Source organism: Magnolia sinica, chromosome 1, assembly GCF_029962835.1.
Source record: "Magnolia sinica isolate HGM2019 chromosome 1, MsV1, whole genome shotgun sequence".
Taxonomy (NCBI): domain Eukaryota; kingdom Viridiplantae; phylum Streptophyta; class Magnoliopsida; order Magnoliales; family Magnoliaceae; genus Magnolia; species Magnolia sinica.
In genome coordinates, this window is record NC_080573.1 from 114,134,053 (window position 1) to 114,148,356 (window position 14,304).

A 14,304-nucleotide genomic window follows, 5' to 3' on the forward strand; every position below is an offset into this window, starting at 1 on the left:
GTGATTTTCGAGTGCAATAGAAACATGTATAATTGATTATTTGACTATCTGCACACGTAAACTTGCATTACAATTGCTATTACATTTTTTTAATGTTGAAATTATGTTGACTGGCTTATTTCTGAATATATGATCATGATTTTAAATTGTGTTGCTTAATATATCTCTTCTTATATTTTGTGATTTATATTGGATTATGAATGATAAGTATGTAATATTAGAGAGTACCCCTCACTGCAATAGCCATTGACGCTATCAAACCATATCAGTTGATGCAGGTGTAGAGTGGGCCGATGCTGTTCACCGGGTTGCTAGGGCAGATCAATTAGTTGAGGAGCTAGATGGGATCTCTGCGGCCCATATTGAGCTCCACAATTAGATGATAGATTTTTGTTTTTATTTAATAAACTTTGCTATTTGGGGATTTTCTAAGTCCTGTATGGGCATCATATTTGGATTTTTATGGTGTCTGAAATGTTTTCATACAATGCATGGTTTACTCTACCTACATTTGCTACTAACTCTGATTAATAATGAAGTGATTTAAATTTAGACTGAATTTTAAAGGTTAACACTCGGGTTTATTGGAGAACGAGTCATGTACTCAGGTTCCAAAAACCGAAGCATTACATCCATCCATTTTGCTAGCTCATTTTAGGGAATGAGCTAAAAAAAAGGAGGCATATCCAAAGCTTAAGTGGACTACATTATTGAAAATTGAATGCCCACCATTAAAAGCCCCCCTTTTTTTGCTATAAAGGTTATAGATCAAGTTGATATTTGTAATTTTCCTTTATTCATCCATGTATAAGTAACCTTATGAACAGGCTAAATGGTGAATAAACATTGCGGCATATCCTAAAAAGTTTCAACTAGGGGTACATCATTATCCCCACTTTTTCTTGGGGTTTGGATATGCCTCATTTATAGGCTCATGCCCTAATTTGAGTTGGCAAAACAGATAGAAAGCATGTATATAGCACATACATCAACGTGGGCTTTACCGAGCTTGGTGTTGTAGGAATTCCCTTTCCCCTGTCCATGGTTTGTGCATCCTTGCACTCTTGTTAGGGGTTGTTTGGTAGCATAGATTCGTTGGTAATCAATGTGAATCACAAAAAGTTTTTGCGTTTTACAGCGTGTACGATCTTCAACCATCGAAGTCACTAGGTGGGGCATGCACACATTATTCTTAGAAATCACCAAAGATCCACTTTAAGAATAGTGGCCCACCATGATGTTTAAGTAAAATCCACCTCAATCACCGAGTGCACCACATAATTTTAGCCATAGGTCTTAGAAATTATCCCGAATTGTGATTTTGGTGGGGCACATAAAGGAAAATAGTCAGGAGAGAGATGCTCACATCCTTGATTCTCCTTGGGTTTACCATGATAATTATGTGAAATACAATCTAACTATCACATGCCAAGCCAAAATTTAAACACCAGGACAAAAAAAAAAAAAAAACCAAGTCTACTTATGATTCAGGAGGGCCACACGAAGGGAAATAATCTGAAAGGTGAGTGTTGTCCTATATATTATTTTTAATCGTGTTGTCCACCTAAATAATGGACTAAGCTGATTTTTGGGCCCTGTGGCTATAATGGGGTGACCAACCTGGTGATCGAGGTGAATTTTACATAAATATTGTGATGGGCCATGTGTAAAAATATTTTTTAGTCGTAAATGGGAACATGAATCATCTTCTACATCAAAATGGCCAGAAATACACTTTATGAATCAGTGGGCCCCACCTTAATGTTTAACTGGAATTTACCCTAATCATTAGGTGCATTACCCCATTTTAGCCATAAAGTTAAAAAAATCAGTCCAATCCATCGTTTACGCAGGCAAGATGAAAGAAAAACAATTATGAGAGTGATGCCTACCCTTGATTCTTTCAAGGCTGACCTGGATGATTATATAAAATCTACCATAACTGTTAAAGGGCAAGATAAAATTCAAGTCTAGGAAAAAAATCAAGCTCATCTGTGATTCAATGGCTTGCAGGAAGTGAAACAATTTAAAAGGTGAGCATTACCATGTATATTGTTTCTAATCGTTTGGTCCACTTGAATTATGGGCTTATTCAATTTTGGGGCTCCACTGCTAAAAGTAGGGTGACACACCTGGTGATTGTAGTGGATTTTACGTAAACATTACAATGAGCCACATGTATGAATTCATAAAATATATTTGATTTCACTCTTTTTATCAAAATATAATTTTTTTTTCCACTTGATTCCATCTACACAATAACTCCAATTAATAGATGGATTCCAATTAATATGAATTCTATATAATTTTGATTTGGAACCAAATATAAGCATATAAACAACCACCTATGCAACTCATGATCGGAATCCTTTACAGATTTTATCCTTATTTTTAAGCTTTTGAAAAAAAAGAACAAGATACATCCACTACTTAGATAGGCCTCACATGAGGGAGTGAGGGGATGTGATGCCAACCCTAACTTTGTATGTGGGAACACCATAGTGTGTGTTTTCATCAAACCCGTTAATCACGTCTAAATAACTCGGATGAAGTAAACATACAAAATCCAGCAAAATCCAAAACTCAGTAGACTACACTACATGAAATTAGAGATATCATATTTAATAATTTCCCACTCGTGTCGCCATTGGAGTTGTCGATCGAGCTACTCATTTCTATCTGCTGTTCAGATAAGGTTGCTAACTTTATAAATGGCTGAATTTAATATAGGACATGGTAGACCTGGCATTGTCTGGGTGCTTTCCATGTTGCGTAAAACAAATGTAGTAGATGATTCGATCCGAACTCCACATGAACGCCCAGGATTGTAGCATCTTCTATGTTTGCTACAAAATGCTAGATGTATGTTATAAAGTTACGTTCCTCCGTCCACTTGGAGTCTACCCCATTTTAAAACAATTACAACCGTTGATATAATACACATTACAGTGGACCCTTATTCCTATAAAAAACATTTGATCAGTTGGACACAAAACAGCCGTTTAATGGTATGTACGTCCACATTCAAAGAAAAAGAGTCAAATAATCTATACGTTGAATATATTATTACCTTAGATTTTTAATGGTTTTCCCCCATTGTCATGACCCATCGTCATATAAACGGTTTGGATCATGGAAACATGACCCGGATCGGGCATGATCATACCTTGGAACGTGTAGCAAACCTCCTACTCCTCCCTGCCGAAATTATGCATGCGTGTGAGAGATCGGAGCCGCTCATCAGGATATCCCACTGCCTAGATGCCATGACTGAAAATTATGTCCGATGGGATCATCAGGTGGGCCACTTACGTACACAGTATCCGGACCGTCGGTAGGTTTCTTTAAAACGTTTATTTCTTTTCATAAGTATCGGCACCAAAGATCAGAAAATGCTTTCTGGACCATGGTCTGTAGACGGTGGAGATTACATGATGGGAGTCTCTGCTTTTCGGTACGTGTGGCTCGTGTGTACGTGTAAATTGCAGGGAGTTCGCTCAGAAATTTCTCGTACGTCAGGAGAAGCAAAGCTTCGACTCCAAGTAGAACTCGGCCTCTCTTTCTTCTCTCTTTTTATTATCAACAGAGAGTTGAAACTCCTCTTTCAAGAATCGAATTCCCAAAATACCCCTCGAAGCTAATTCCCGTCTCTGCTCTCCTTTTTTCCCTTCGTCAAAGCGAAGAAATCTGGGGTTGGGTTGTAGATCTGGAAGAGAACTAGGGTTAGGGTTAGGGTTTTGGGGAGGAATCTGCGATGGCGGTGGAAGTAGGCGAGGAAGAGGCGGAGTACGAGAGCGATCCCGAGGAGTCGGTGCTGCCGCTGGCGATGCGGCGGAGAGAGGCGAGTGACGACGAAGATGGAGATGCAGAGGAGGCGGGGAGAGAGAAGAAGCCGGTAGCAAGGGCTGGGATCGCATCGGACGGGGAATCAGATGGTCAGGGTGGAGCGCCAGGGTATGAAGATGAGGAATCTGAGATAGAAGAGGAGGAGGAGGAAGAAGAAGAAGAAGGTGAGGAAGTGGAAGAAGAAGAGGAGTTAGAAGACGAAGGAGGGGAATTTGAGGTTCCGGAGGCGGCGGTGGAGGCAGTGGCAGTGGCGGAATCCAGCGGAGAAGCAGTGGCGGCGGGTTCTCGAGGGAAGAATCAAGGGGCAGAAGAGGAGAAGAAAGAGAGCGAGCCATTTGCTGTGCCGACTGCAGGTGCTTTCTACATGCATGATGATCGGTTTAGGGAGAATGGTGGTGGGCGGCACAGGTGAATTTTTCAATGTTTGAATTGTTGTTAAAGATTCCATCTCTCTTTTTTTTTTTTTGGTTCTTCAGTATAATTCATGTTAGTTTGCAAATAATTGCAATTTTTTGTGTTTTTTTGCTGAATTTCCGTGGAGTCCGAGGCGACTTGAAAGGAAGGAATACAGGAGAGGGAAATTTCATAATGGGGGATCTGGGCAAGGCTTGATTTGTGTTTCTAATTGCAAAATATGCTTTCGTGTTGATTTCACTTGTCCCCTTTTCTTTGGGGTTATTAGTCTTAGGCTTCATTTGGAGAAAAGACGTTCATTGGAAGTGAGGAGTAGCATTAGCCATTAGTTAGTTACTGATTGTTTCTGCATTTTTGGAATTTATACTATGAAAATCTTGGAATGATGTATTTGTCTCACCTGTTTTCAATTCTCACCTTGAGAAAGGGCAGTGGCCTAAATGTCACCAGGATAGAAAGGGTTAGATTTAAAAGCTTTTAGTATTGGCCTTCATTGGAAATTTGAACCTATTTTTTCTAGTTCCAATTTAAGTCGTCATCTGTACACACAGTGAGATGTGTTCCTTCCTTCAGGGTTAACTGTTGATATTTCATCTGTCAGTGGAATTTTGAACTTGTTTTTTGCAAGTGAAAAATAGGTGACCTTCTGTGAAACATTAGCTTCATACTCACTAGCCAACAAGTAAAGTCATTAATTTCAAATGTAAAATTTTGAGTGTTGGAATGGATCTTTCCTTACATGTTGCAAATTCGTTCAAACTCATGCTAGGTTTAGCAGTCCCAGCTCAAGCAGACTTAATGCCAAGTTGGTTCGATATGTACCTCTATTGGGGGCTGAGTTGAGCTGACTGCTCTGAGTTGAGTTTTTATATTTATTTTTACATCATGGATAATGAAGAATTTTATTTAAAGAGAAAGAATGAAACATGAACTGAACATCAGACCAGCACTCAGCCAATCAAAACCTGGCCAATACCCCAGGTTGATCAAGGCATGAAGCTAACTCATTTCTTTAGATTTGAGTTGGCTGAGTTGGTTCAGTCAGAAACTGCACTTTACAGTGTTTTTCATTTGCATGAAAATACTGTAATACAACTATTCTAATTGCTCTTATAAATGGTCCTCTTTAATGCTACCACGTGTTCACTTGCTGGTGCTATAATTTGACTTCATATAATACTCTGATCATTTTTTTTTTGTTTTTTTTTGTTTTTTTGTTAAGGCGCACTCCTGGTGGACGGAAGTTGTGGGAGTCCAAAGATAATCGGGAATGGGTGCATGATAGATTTGAAGAGATGAATTTGCAAGATGCCGGTTATGACGAGGTTACTATATCAAAACATTTATGTTTGCATTTTATTCCTCTCTGTTAAGGGCAGGGAAACAAGAATGCATCGCATAGAAGTAATGATTGTGTTTGGAAATCACGTGCACATTTGTCTGAAACTACATTCTACCTTTTATAATTCTCAGGAGAGGAGGAATTCTAAAGGTCATTTTAGAGGACGTGGTAAATACAGAGGTCATGATCGTGGATATGTAAGAGGAAACAGGTCTAGAGTTTATGATGATGGTAACAATCAAAACCGTAATTTCAAGAGCGTAAGGGGGAGAGGGCCTAGGAGATATGAACCTCCTGGGAAGAACAATAGTGTGATGTCTGTTACTCAAAATAAGCAGTAAGCAATTTTTTTTTTTTAAAAAAAATTCCATTTTCCGTTATTTAAATTGAAAATTTTCGCCCGTCCATAACATCTGAATCATGCTATCGTCACTGTGTTGCTCATGCAGGTCTGGAAAAATACTTGATACCCCATCAAATGCTAGTTCAGGGAGGGCACCTGCTCATACCTCAAATTCACAACCTGACTCATTTATCCCTCGGAAGCATGTTTTTGCCTCAAGCTTAAGCTCTGCCTCTCCTCCATTTTATCCCTCTGGGTCTTCCAATCAAGACATTTCTGTAACACAGAAGAGGGATGCACAAACTGGAGGAACCAATAGGAACCTTCATTCTTCTGCGCCAATAGAGGAGAATTTCTCCACGTCCCACTCCAGTACATTGCTGCGAGGGAAAAATGTTGTTCATCCTACTGGCCAGGATAGGCCTTATATGGCTGATTCTACTCGCCCAGTTGGTGGGAAACCATTGAACAATTTGCAATTGCAGTCTTCCGGATCGTCTTCCCCAGTCAACACAACACAATCTCCTCAGTCCAGGATTCAAGGGAGGGGTCTAACTATCTCAGCACAACTTAATCATCAGCCTTCCTCATCTCCTAACCAAGTCAACAGAGGTTTTGGACAAACACAGCTCCCTGTTGTCCATCAAAGGGCAGTTCAAAATGCCATTCAACCTGCTTTACGTGCTTCTCCTCAGCAGTTGGGTCAGCATGCTGTCGGTGGGACTCAGGCCTCCTCGCCACCTCAAGCTCAGTCAATCAATTCATCCGATGTTGGAGAGATAGAATCTCCACCAGGTTCGAGTAAATCTAAGACTGCTTTGGTTGGAAAGGGGAAAGCCAGTATTCAGGGAAGTGGAAGGGGCTCTTTTTTGTACAGTGGAGCCCAAGTTATTGGAGCTACTGGTGCCATGGGTGTTGCTCATGGTGATCAAAACTTTCCTGGCACTCCGGCACTCCTGCCAGGTAAGGCTTCAGTGAGCTTGTCCCAAGTAACACCATAAGGTTCCAGCATTCATGAATTTGCTCAGGGTCTTGTTATCAACTCTGGCTTTATTGTCAAGTACTGGGCACTCACATTGAAAAGTTGATCGGCTATTGAATGTTGTGCCCTTTTTATACTTTTGTTTTTGGGTCGACCTCGAATGCCATTTTTCCATGGTATAGGCCATAACAATTTCTTGATGTAGTTTGTTCAGGATTCTTGCAGTTCATCCTGTTTAATCATCAACTTCATAGAAGCTAATTATTGTGGTTCTGCAATTATATATAGAAATGATCATTCTGCACCAACAAAATGTTGAGAGAGCTTTACTCTGTTACATGTTCAATAATTTTTTTAGTAGACATTAACTTATGCTGTGTTTACAATTTCATTTAAGTTTATAGTTGATATTCTTATGTTCTATTTCCATTTATGCAGTTATGCAATTTGGGGGTCAGCATAATGGTGGTCTTGGTGTTCCTGCTGTTGGCATGGCACTTCCTGGATACGTTGCCCAACCACAGCTTGGCTTTGGAAATTCTGAGATGACATGGTACATAGTTTGCTTATCCGTTTTTGCTATTTCGTGATGATTTTTCCCATTAGATGACATGATACATAGTTTGCTTATTAGCAACTGTTACTTCCTGACGATCATTTTCCTGTAGTTCATTGAGTTTCTTTTATTCATGGGGAAGATGACCATATTTGTTGCATTATGTTTTCTAAGTCAAGGTTCTATATAGGACCATTACTAGAGTGGTAATATGGCTTCTTTAGTTAAAGTTTAAAAACCTACTGCGAAGTATCTGTTTGAGCTTTCAACCACCCCCATTAATGAAGATAGTGTTACAAGACTTGGGTTATTCATGCAAGGGTTTATTTACGAGGTAAACAAGCTGATTGGAATGGTACTATGGTAGATGATTCTGTTCCTTTGTTTACTGGTGCAATTGGCACACCAGATTGCTAAAAATTGGACCTTTTGACCATCGATTCTAGGTGATGGAATTCAAAGGTCGTTTCGAATTAAAATCTAGAAAGAGTCCAGATTTGAGGATCTATTGGAATGAGCCCATAGCTCAGTGGTAGACAACTTGTGTTCCAACACTGAGGTCTCTGATTCAGGCCCAACTTACCTATCAAAAAATTAAAATGAGTCACAAGTATGAGATGATGTAAAGGAGACCTAGCAACACATGCTTAGATCAAGGCACCATGTGGCAACGAGCAACGCTTGCTAAGAAAATAAGTTTGTTCTCAAAACATTTTTCATCGCATAAAAGTCTACAGAATCACACGTCCAAAGAGGGCCTTCTATAGGCTTGAAACAAAAAGAAAAACCCTAATGATAAAGGAGATGTCCAAAATGCCCTTAGACACTACTCTCTGATAGCCCTTAAGCATGGCTATTTTTACTGTTCTTGTTATTTTAAAGCAAAAATGAGCTATTCTCTCGTACGCGTATGTCCTCGTGGAGCCTGTGTGTGCCCATGTGGGACTGGTGTGTGATCAAGTGGAGTCTGCGTGGGACTGAAGATCTACTTTCGTTTTTTAGTCTTTCATTGATTTATTTGAGGCGAGTAAAAAAGTTGCTAGTACTGACATGATGAACTATTGAGTGTTGATGCAATTCTTGAACAGCGTCCAATTACGTGATCAGAAATGAAGGGCCTGAGTCCTGAAACTGGAATTTTAGTTGTGAAGCGATCATCTTTCTATGGATGTGTGATATTCAAGGAACCACTGATTGCCTCACAAGCTATATATTGTTTGTTCTAAAAAATTTCATTTCTTCTAGCGATTGCTGCTTTGCTGCTGTGGCATGCTCCTTTTTTTTTTCCCTTTTCCTTGCATCATCTGTATGCCGTGTAAATGGGATAACGATGGTCAACATTTTTTGCTCAATCTTCAGGGTGCCAGTCTTGGCGGGAGCTGCTGCAGCTGGAGCTCTGGGGGCAACCTATTGTTCACCTTATATTGCTGTTGATGGTGGTTACTACGGTCGCCCATCAGGACAGACATCTTTGAGTGGCTCTAAGTAAGCCGAGTTCTATCACTATTTTGATTAATTTCTGCAATGTACTTTTGTGTGCTTGGGTTGCATCCGACAGTGTTTTGAATAGCCCCTGTAGCATAGCATGACGCTATGTAGCGTTAGCAAATGGCATAAGTCCCCCGTAGCATACGCTGTAAGGGTCGTAGACTCGTAGTATATGCGTAGCGTATGCAGCGTACACTATGCCTTTTTATTATTATTATAAATAAACGGTAATTATGTTTTGCATTTTTTAAAAAGAGGTAATTATATTTTATATTTTGTACTTAATACTCTCAACTTGTAGAATTTTAATTTCTTTTCGTACTTGTGACTTGTGGTTTTAATTATACGTTATTAATTATAGTTTGCCTAAAAGGTAGTTGATGTGATAATAATTTGATTTGGTTTGTGTATGTGAATTGGCTTTTGACAAATGATGATTAATAACTTGTTTGAACATGCTTGTACTTGAAAAAATAAATCATCTTTTAGGCATATATATATATATATATTGTTTTTTCCTTCTTACTATTTATCATATTTTTTCTATTTTTAAATTAAAAAAGTAGAAGTATTGTGTAGCTTACACCACATGCTACGCTACTTACGCTACATGCTACAAAGGCCTAAACGCTGCGCAACACACTACTGCTATTTAAAACATCGCATCCTTAAGTTTGTTGGTTAGCCCACCTGGCATTGGCCATTCTGGGGCGATCTTGGACAATGTGGGCAACATGTCTCTTTCCGGAAACATTTTCATTATGGTGGTTATGCTGCTTGATGGATATTGTTGGTTAGGCATATTTGCCTAACCAAAGAATGTCTACCCTGACATGTGAAGGTCTGTTGGTGAGCCCACCAGGCATCGACCAATCTGGGGTGCATGGTCTCAACTGGATGGTTATCATTTTCAATTCCAATTTGAGAACTGGTCAGGTACTGCTGTAAATACGCTTGCTTGTTGTCCAACTCTTGCCAACATGCCTTCTCTGTAGGACATCTGTACCACGCAAATCGTAGGCCCCTTCATGAAGATCACTGGGCACAAAAATTAAGGAAGTCCGTTCATTAGGTGGATGATAACTGGGTTTTGAATCCAGTTGTCAGTTTTCCATTGACTCCAATGGAATGGCCCACCTGATGCAGATCAGCATGATTTTTGTGCCAGGTGATCTTCATGGTGGGACTTGCTCTTTGCGTGTACGAACTTCCTACAAATGCGGTATGTTGGCTGGAAATACCTTGTTGGACAAAAAGTTGGCGTGCTTCTTTATCTACCTGATCAAAAGAGTTGGCGTGCTTCTTTGATTTATGTAATAAAGCAAAAGAGAAAAAAATAATTGTATCTCATTTCTCTATCTTTATCACATGTCTTTTGGTAACTTCATCTTTAGACACGATGTATCCTACATTGCTATGGTGTCTTATAGCCTGTAGCTCACACGGTTGTGGGCCTTCATCGGTGCATCCTGACATGGAATTGATATTCTGTTGGTAGAGTTGGCACATGCATGATTTTGATGCAAATCATTGGTATTCTGAAGCAGTGTTTTCCCTAGCGCTTGTAGCATACGCTACGTAGCGTAAGCTACGGAGCATGTAGCGCAGTGTCTGCTACGGAAAATATCCTTGCTAGTTCAACACCTATTTTAAAATGGTGGGGACTCATCCCCATCGCTCCTGGCACTACATTGGATCAATCTATTCTGGACCATCTAAATTGTGGTCCATATCGTGGATAGAGCACTTAGATCAATCCAAACCATCCAAATTGTGGTCCATATTGTGAATTTGTGATGTTTCAATAAAAAAAGAGGTCACATTAGAGAGGTTTGAAGGCAAAGAGACAAGATTTTGCATGGAAATATGTAGTTGACGATCGAGATTCAAGGTAAAAAAACTCATAGGAATTATGCATTTTGTAAAATTTATCATAATTTTCTATTATTTTAATTAAAAAATATTAAGTATCATGTAGCTTATGCTATACGCTATGTAGCCCTCTACACGTTATAGGGCCAAACGCTATGCTATATGCTACGCGCTGTTTAAAACACTGTTATGAAGTGATCTTGTCACGAAGCCTTTTGTACCAAGAACTTGCACGAGCCTTCTATTGAGGCGTTGCTCCTGCTTTGAATCATGCTTCGGATTGTGTTCCTGCTTAGTAGTTACGTTCGCTTGCTAACATTTCGAAACAAATGGTTCCCTGCTCCTGCACCCGAATATGTTGCTGCTTCCCTTCATACTGCTTCTAACTATAGGCCAGATAGCGTAGTAGAAAATTCATCTCATTATGAAATGTGGTACATCCCTGTAGAAACTGGAATTTTAATATTCCCATGCCTGACCCATGAGTGCTGATCAGAAGCTTTTCTTTCATTGCAATTGCTTCATCTAGATTCCTTCATTTCCAGTTCATGGCTGTTTTGAATAATTCTATTGTTGTGGGAAGAGCAGTGTTTTAAACATGTCCCATGTAGCATAAGCTAGGTTGCATGTAGTGTAAGCTACATGATACTTTCATTTTTAATTCAAATAGTGGGAAAAATATGGTAAATAATAAAATGAGAATAAAATTGGGAAAAAATAAAATAAAGGTCTAGAGAAAATAGCCATGGAGGAAAAAAGTTAGGTGTATCCAACCATCACGTAGGCCATGGCATGAAAAACAACGCAGAACCACTCAAAAACCACCACTGAAGTGTGGTGGCTCACATGGACTGGGCAGGTTGGATGGCATGCCCTACACACCACAGTAGGCCCCACACAACAAATGATTGTACTGCAAGCTTATTCTATGATGTTGCGTAGATCTGACCTCCCAAAAGGAGGAAAAAATGAAAAAAAGGCAAAAAATACCCTAAATCTGCATCCAAAAATGAAATAAAATTCATAACTAAAGATTTAAGGGGAAGAAGAACTTGAGCTTCAACCGTACGAACATTGAAAGTGGGAAAATCTATCTTCGCCTTCGTTTGGGCTCCAATGCTCAAAATTTAGCCAAGAGATATTCTTCCGGGGCCATTTGATTCTCTAAATTTTTGTCTTCAATCATTATGTGGCTTGAGAGAACCGAAAGAGGGCTTTGAATGATGGAATAGGGATTTCACTTCAGTGAGAGAGGGAATGTTGCTTTTGAAAGAGGGAAATCGAAAAGTCTTTGTTTTTATGTGTTGGCATCCTGTTTTAGTTTTACACCATTCAAAACTGGTTGTAACTCTTCAACCATACACTTGGTGGAGCATGTATGATTCTAGAGATATGTTCCATCCCCAGTTTGGATGGTCTAAGATAGCTGGTACATCAATGCCACGGGTGAGGAGAATGAGTCACCACCAGTTTTCAAATTGTGCTTAGCTAACGTAAAACTTTTTGAGTTTTAAGCTTAAAATGCACTCGCACAATAGTGTACGCTTCCTATGCTAAATGCTACAGTGCATACCAAGCCTAAAATAGTGTACGCTATGTGGGAGTCACTATTTTGGTGTGCTGCATAGTGTTGTAGCTCTGCTACGCCATCTAGGTATGCTACTGCTACGCTATATGCACTATTTAAAACATTGGGGAAGCGTGCACAACATGCAGGATTGGATGCTTTTGATATTGTAATGTTAGCATGCTTCCAGTGATTTGGTTCCTGTGAATTTTCTAATTTCAATGTTTTTAAAGAATCTCATCTTTGATTCCTGTGTCACAGAGAAGCAAGCACTAACAAACCTAATAACGTGTCGAAGCCTCCACAAAGACCTGGTAAAGCATTTGATGTTGCCTTCTTTGTTGGGTTGTACATTCATTGATCTGACATTTTGACTTGCACCTGTCTGTCATTTATTGGTTCCTGTGCATTATATTGTATTTTAACTGAATTGGTTGTTGATCTCCTTTTCTTCAGAGCTTGTAAATGATGAATTTGGTCAAAGGCAAAACAAGCCTCGCAGGCAAGTAGTTATTCTTGATCAGTTTTTTTTTTTTGAAAGATAGTTATTCTTGATCAGTTCAAAATTAAGTAGAGCTAATTTTAACAACAGATCTCCACTCAATTGATTTCATCACCATCATCATCTTCTTCTTGTTAATAAATAGATTTGCAGCTTGTTGATAATGCTGTTATTTGCTATGCGTTTATATATTATTTCTTTTATTTGTTTACCAGAATTGCTGCTTTTGCAGATACTCGGAGATGAACTTTGGCCCGTGAAAGTACATACATAAGATTGAGTGGTATTTGAATAAGCAGCTAAAGGTGAGTTTCCAAAATTTCAGCCATTTTGCTATCCTGCTTGATTTAGCTATCACTTTTTCTCAGTTATGTTTGTGTTTTATGAGGCAGGCCTACTTCCCCAGCCCTTTGTGATCACAGCTTTTGTTCTGGAGCACTCTGGGCAGCTTATATCCAAAGATATGCTAGGTACATGTTCTTATTTACAACTAGGAATTCTCCTCCTGATATGTTCTTTTTATGGATCTTAATCAACCTATGTAATGGACTATTAGATAACCCTTGATTGTAATCAACCTATGTAATAGTCTATTACAATGTGCCTGTCGGAATTTTATGCTCTCATTGCCATTGCTGGTCCCCAACCCGGGAAAAGGAGGGTTGCATCAAGTTCGCATCCAGTGTCGAACTTATGCCAAAACTTCCAACACGAATCCGAACAATATGACATTCTAAACTCATGCTAGGGCGTTCTTTGTAAGCGATGCACTGCATCAGAACCTGAGTGTAGTTAGAAATGGGCAAGGGTCGGTTACGGCTTCCCCCAGAAGCCTCATGCTGAACAATGCCCAGTTGCTATGAGAAATAGGCAAGGCTTCCTGTGCCATTCTTGACTCATGCGAATAAACAAGCTAGTCCAGGAGAATAGGATTAGTCTTGATCCATAGAATATAGGAACATTGATAGGAAAGAGTATGGAGTTAGGAGATGTGATGAAACCAAGGAGAGTTAACATAGCTTGCCTTCATGAGATAGTGGAAAGTGGGCAAAACTAGAGAAATTGATGGATATAAGCTTTGGTATATAGGAAAAAGACAATAACAGAAATGGGGTAGGGATAATGGTATTTAAAGGATAAAGTTGTAGATGTTAGGCAAAACTAGAGAAATTGATAGATATAAGCTTTGGTATATAGGAAAGGACAATAACAGAAATTGGGTAGGTATAATGGTAGATGTCCTTCAAAAAGGGGGGGGGGAGATGTCCTATGGAGCTCGTGTTCTCAACTTTTTGCAATTTTTAGGGGCAGAGCAACTCAAAATCAGCAAGAAATGCAATTAACGAGGCCTAAAAAGTCCCCAAGGGGATGGCGGAGGGAACTTCTTAGCCC

At 39.4% G+C, this 14,304-nt stretch overlaps 1 protein-coding gene across 4 annotated transcripts in view; it reads left to right on the forward strand.

Moving 5' to 3' along the window:
• The first annotated feature begins 3,512 nt into the window (after window positions 1-3,512).
• The window catches only part of LOC131254763 (protein MLN51 homolog), a 31,653-nt gene continuing 20,861 nt past the window's right edge, over window positions 3,513-14,304 (forward strand). For 3 of the 4 annotated variants that reach the window (XM_058255496.1, XM_058255494.1, XM_058255500.1), the window contains exons 1-10: window positions 3,515-4,254; window positions 5,483-5,585; window positions 5,734-5,939; window positions 6,052-6,908; window positions 7,366-7,480; window positions 8,843-8,968; window positions 12,672-12,724; window positions 12,867-12,912; window positions 13,145-13,217; window positions 13,305-13,382. In XM_058255496.1, the coding sequence (XP_058111479.1) occupies window positions 3,755-4,254; window positions 5,483-5,585; window positions 5,734-5,939; window positions 6,052-6,908; window positions 7,366-7,480; window positions 8,843-8,968; window positions 12,672-12,724; window positions 12,867-12,912; window positions 13,145-13,172 (2,034 nt within the window). In that variant the 5' untranslated portion in view covers window positions 3,515-3,754 and the 3' untranslated portion in view covers window positions 13,173-13,217; window positions 13,305-13,382. Of the gene's footprint in view, window positions 4,255-5,482; window positions 5,586-5,733; window positions 5,940-6,051; window positions 6,909-7,365; window positions 7,481-8,842; window positions 8,969-12,671; window positions 12,725-12,866; window positions 12,913-13,144; window positions 13,218-13,304; window positions 13,383-14,304 lie in introns of all 4 variants that reach the window. The other variant, XM_058255503.1, reaches the window with a different exon arrangement.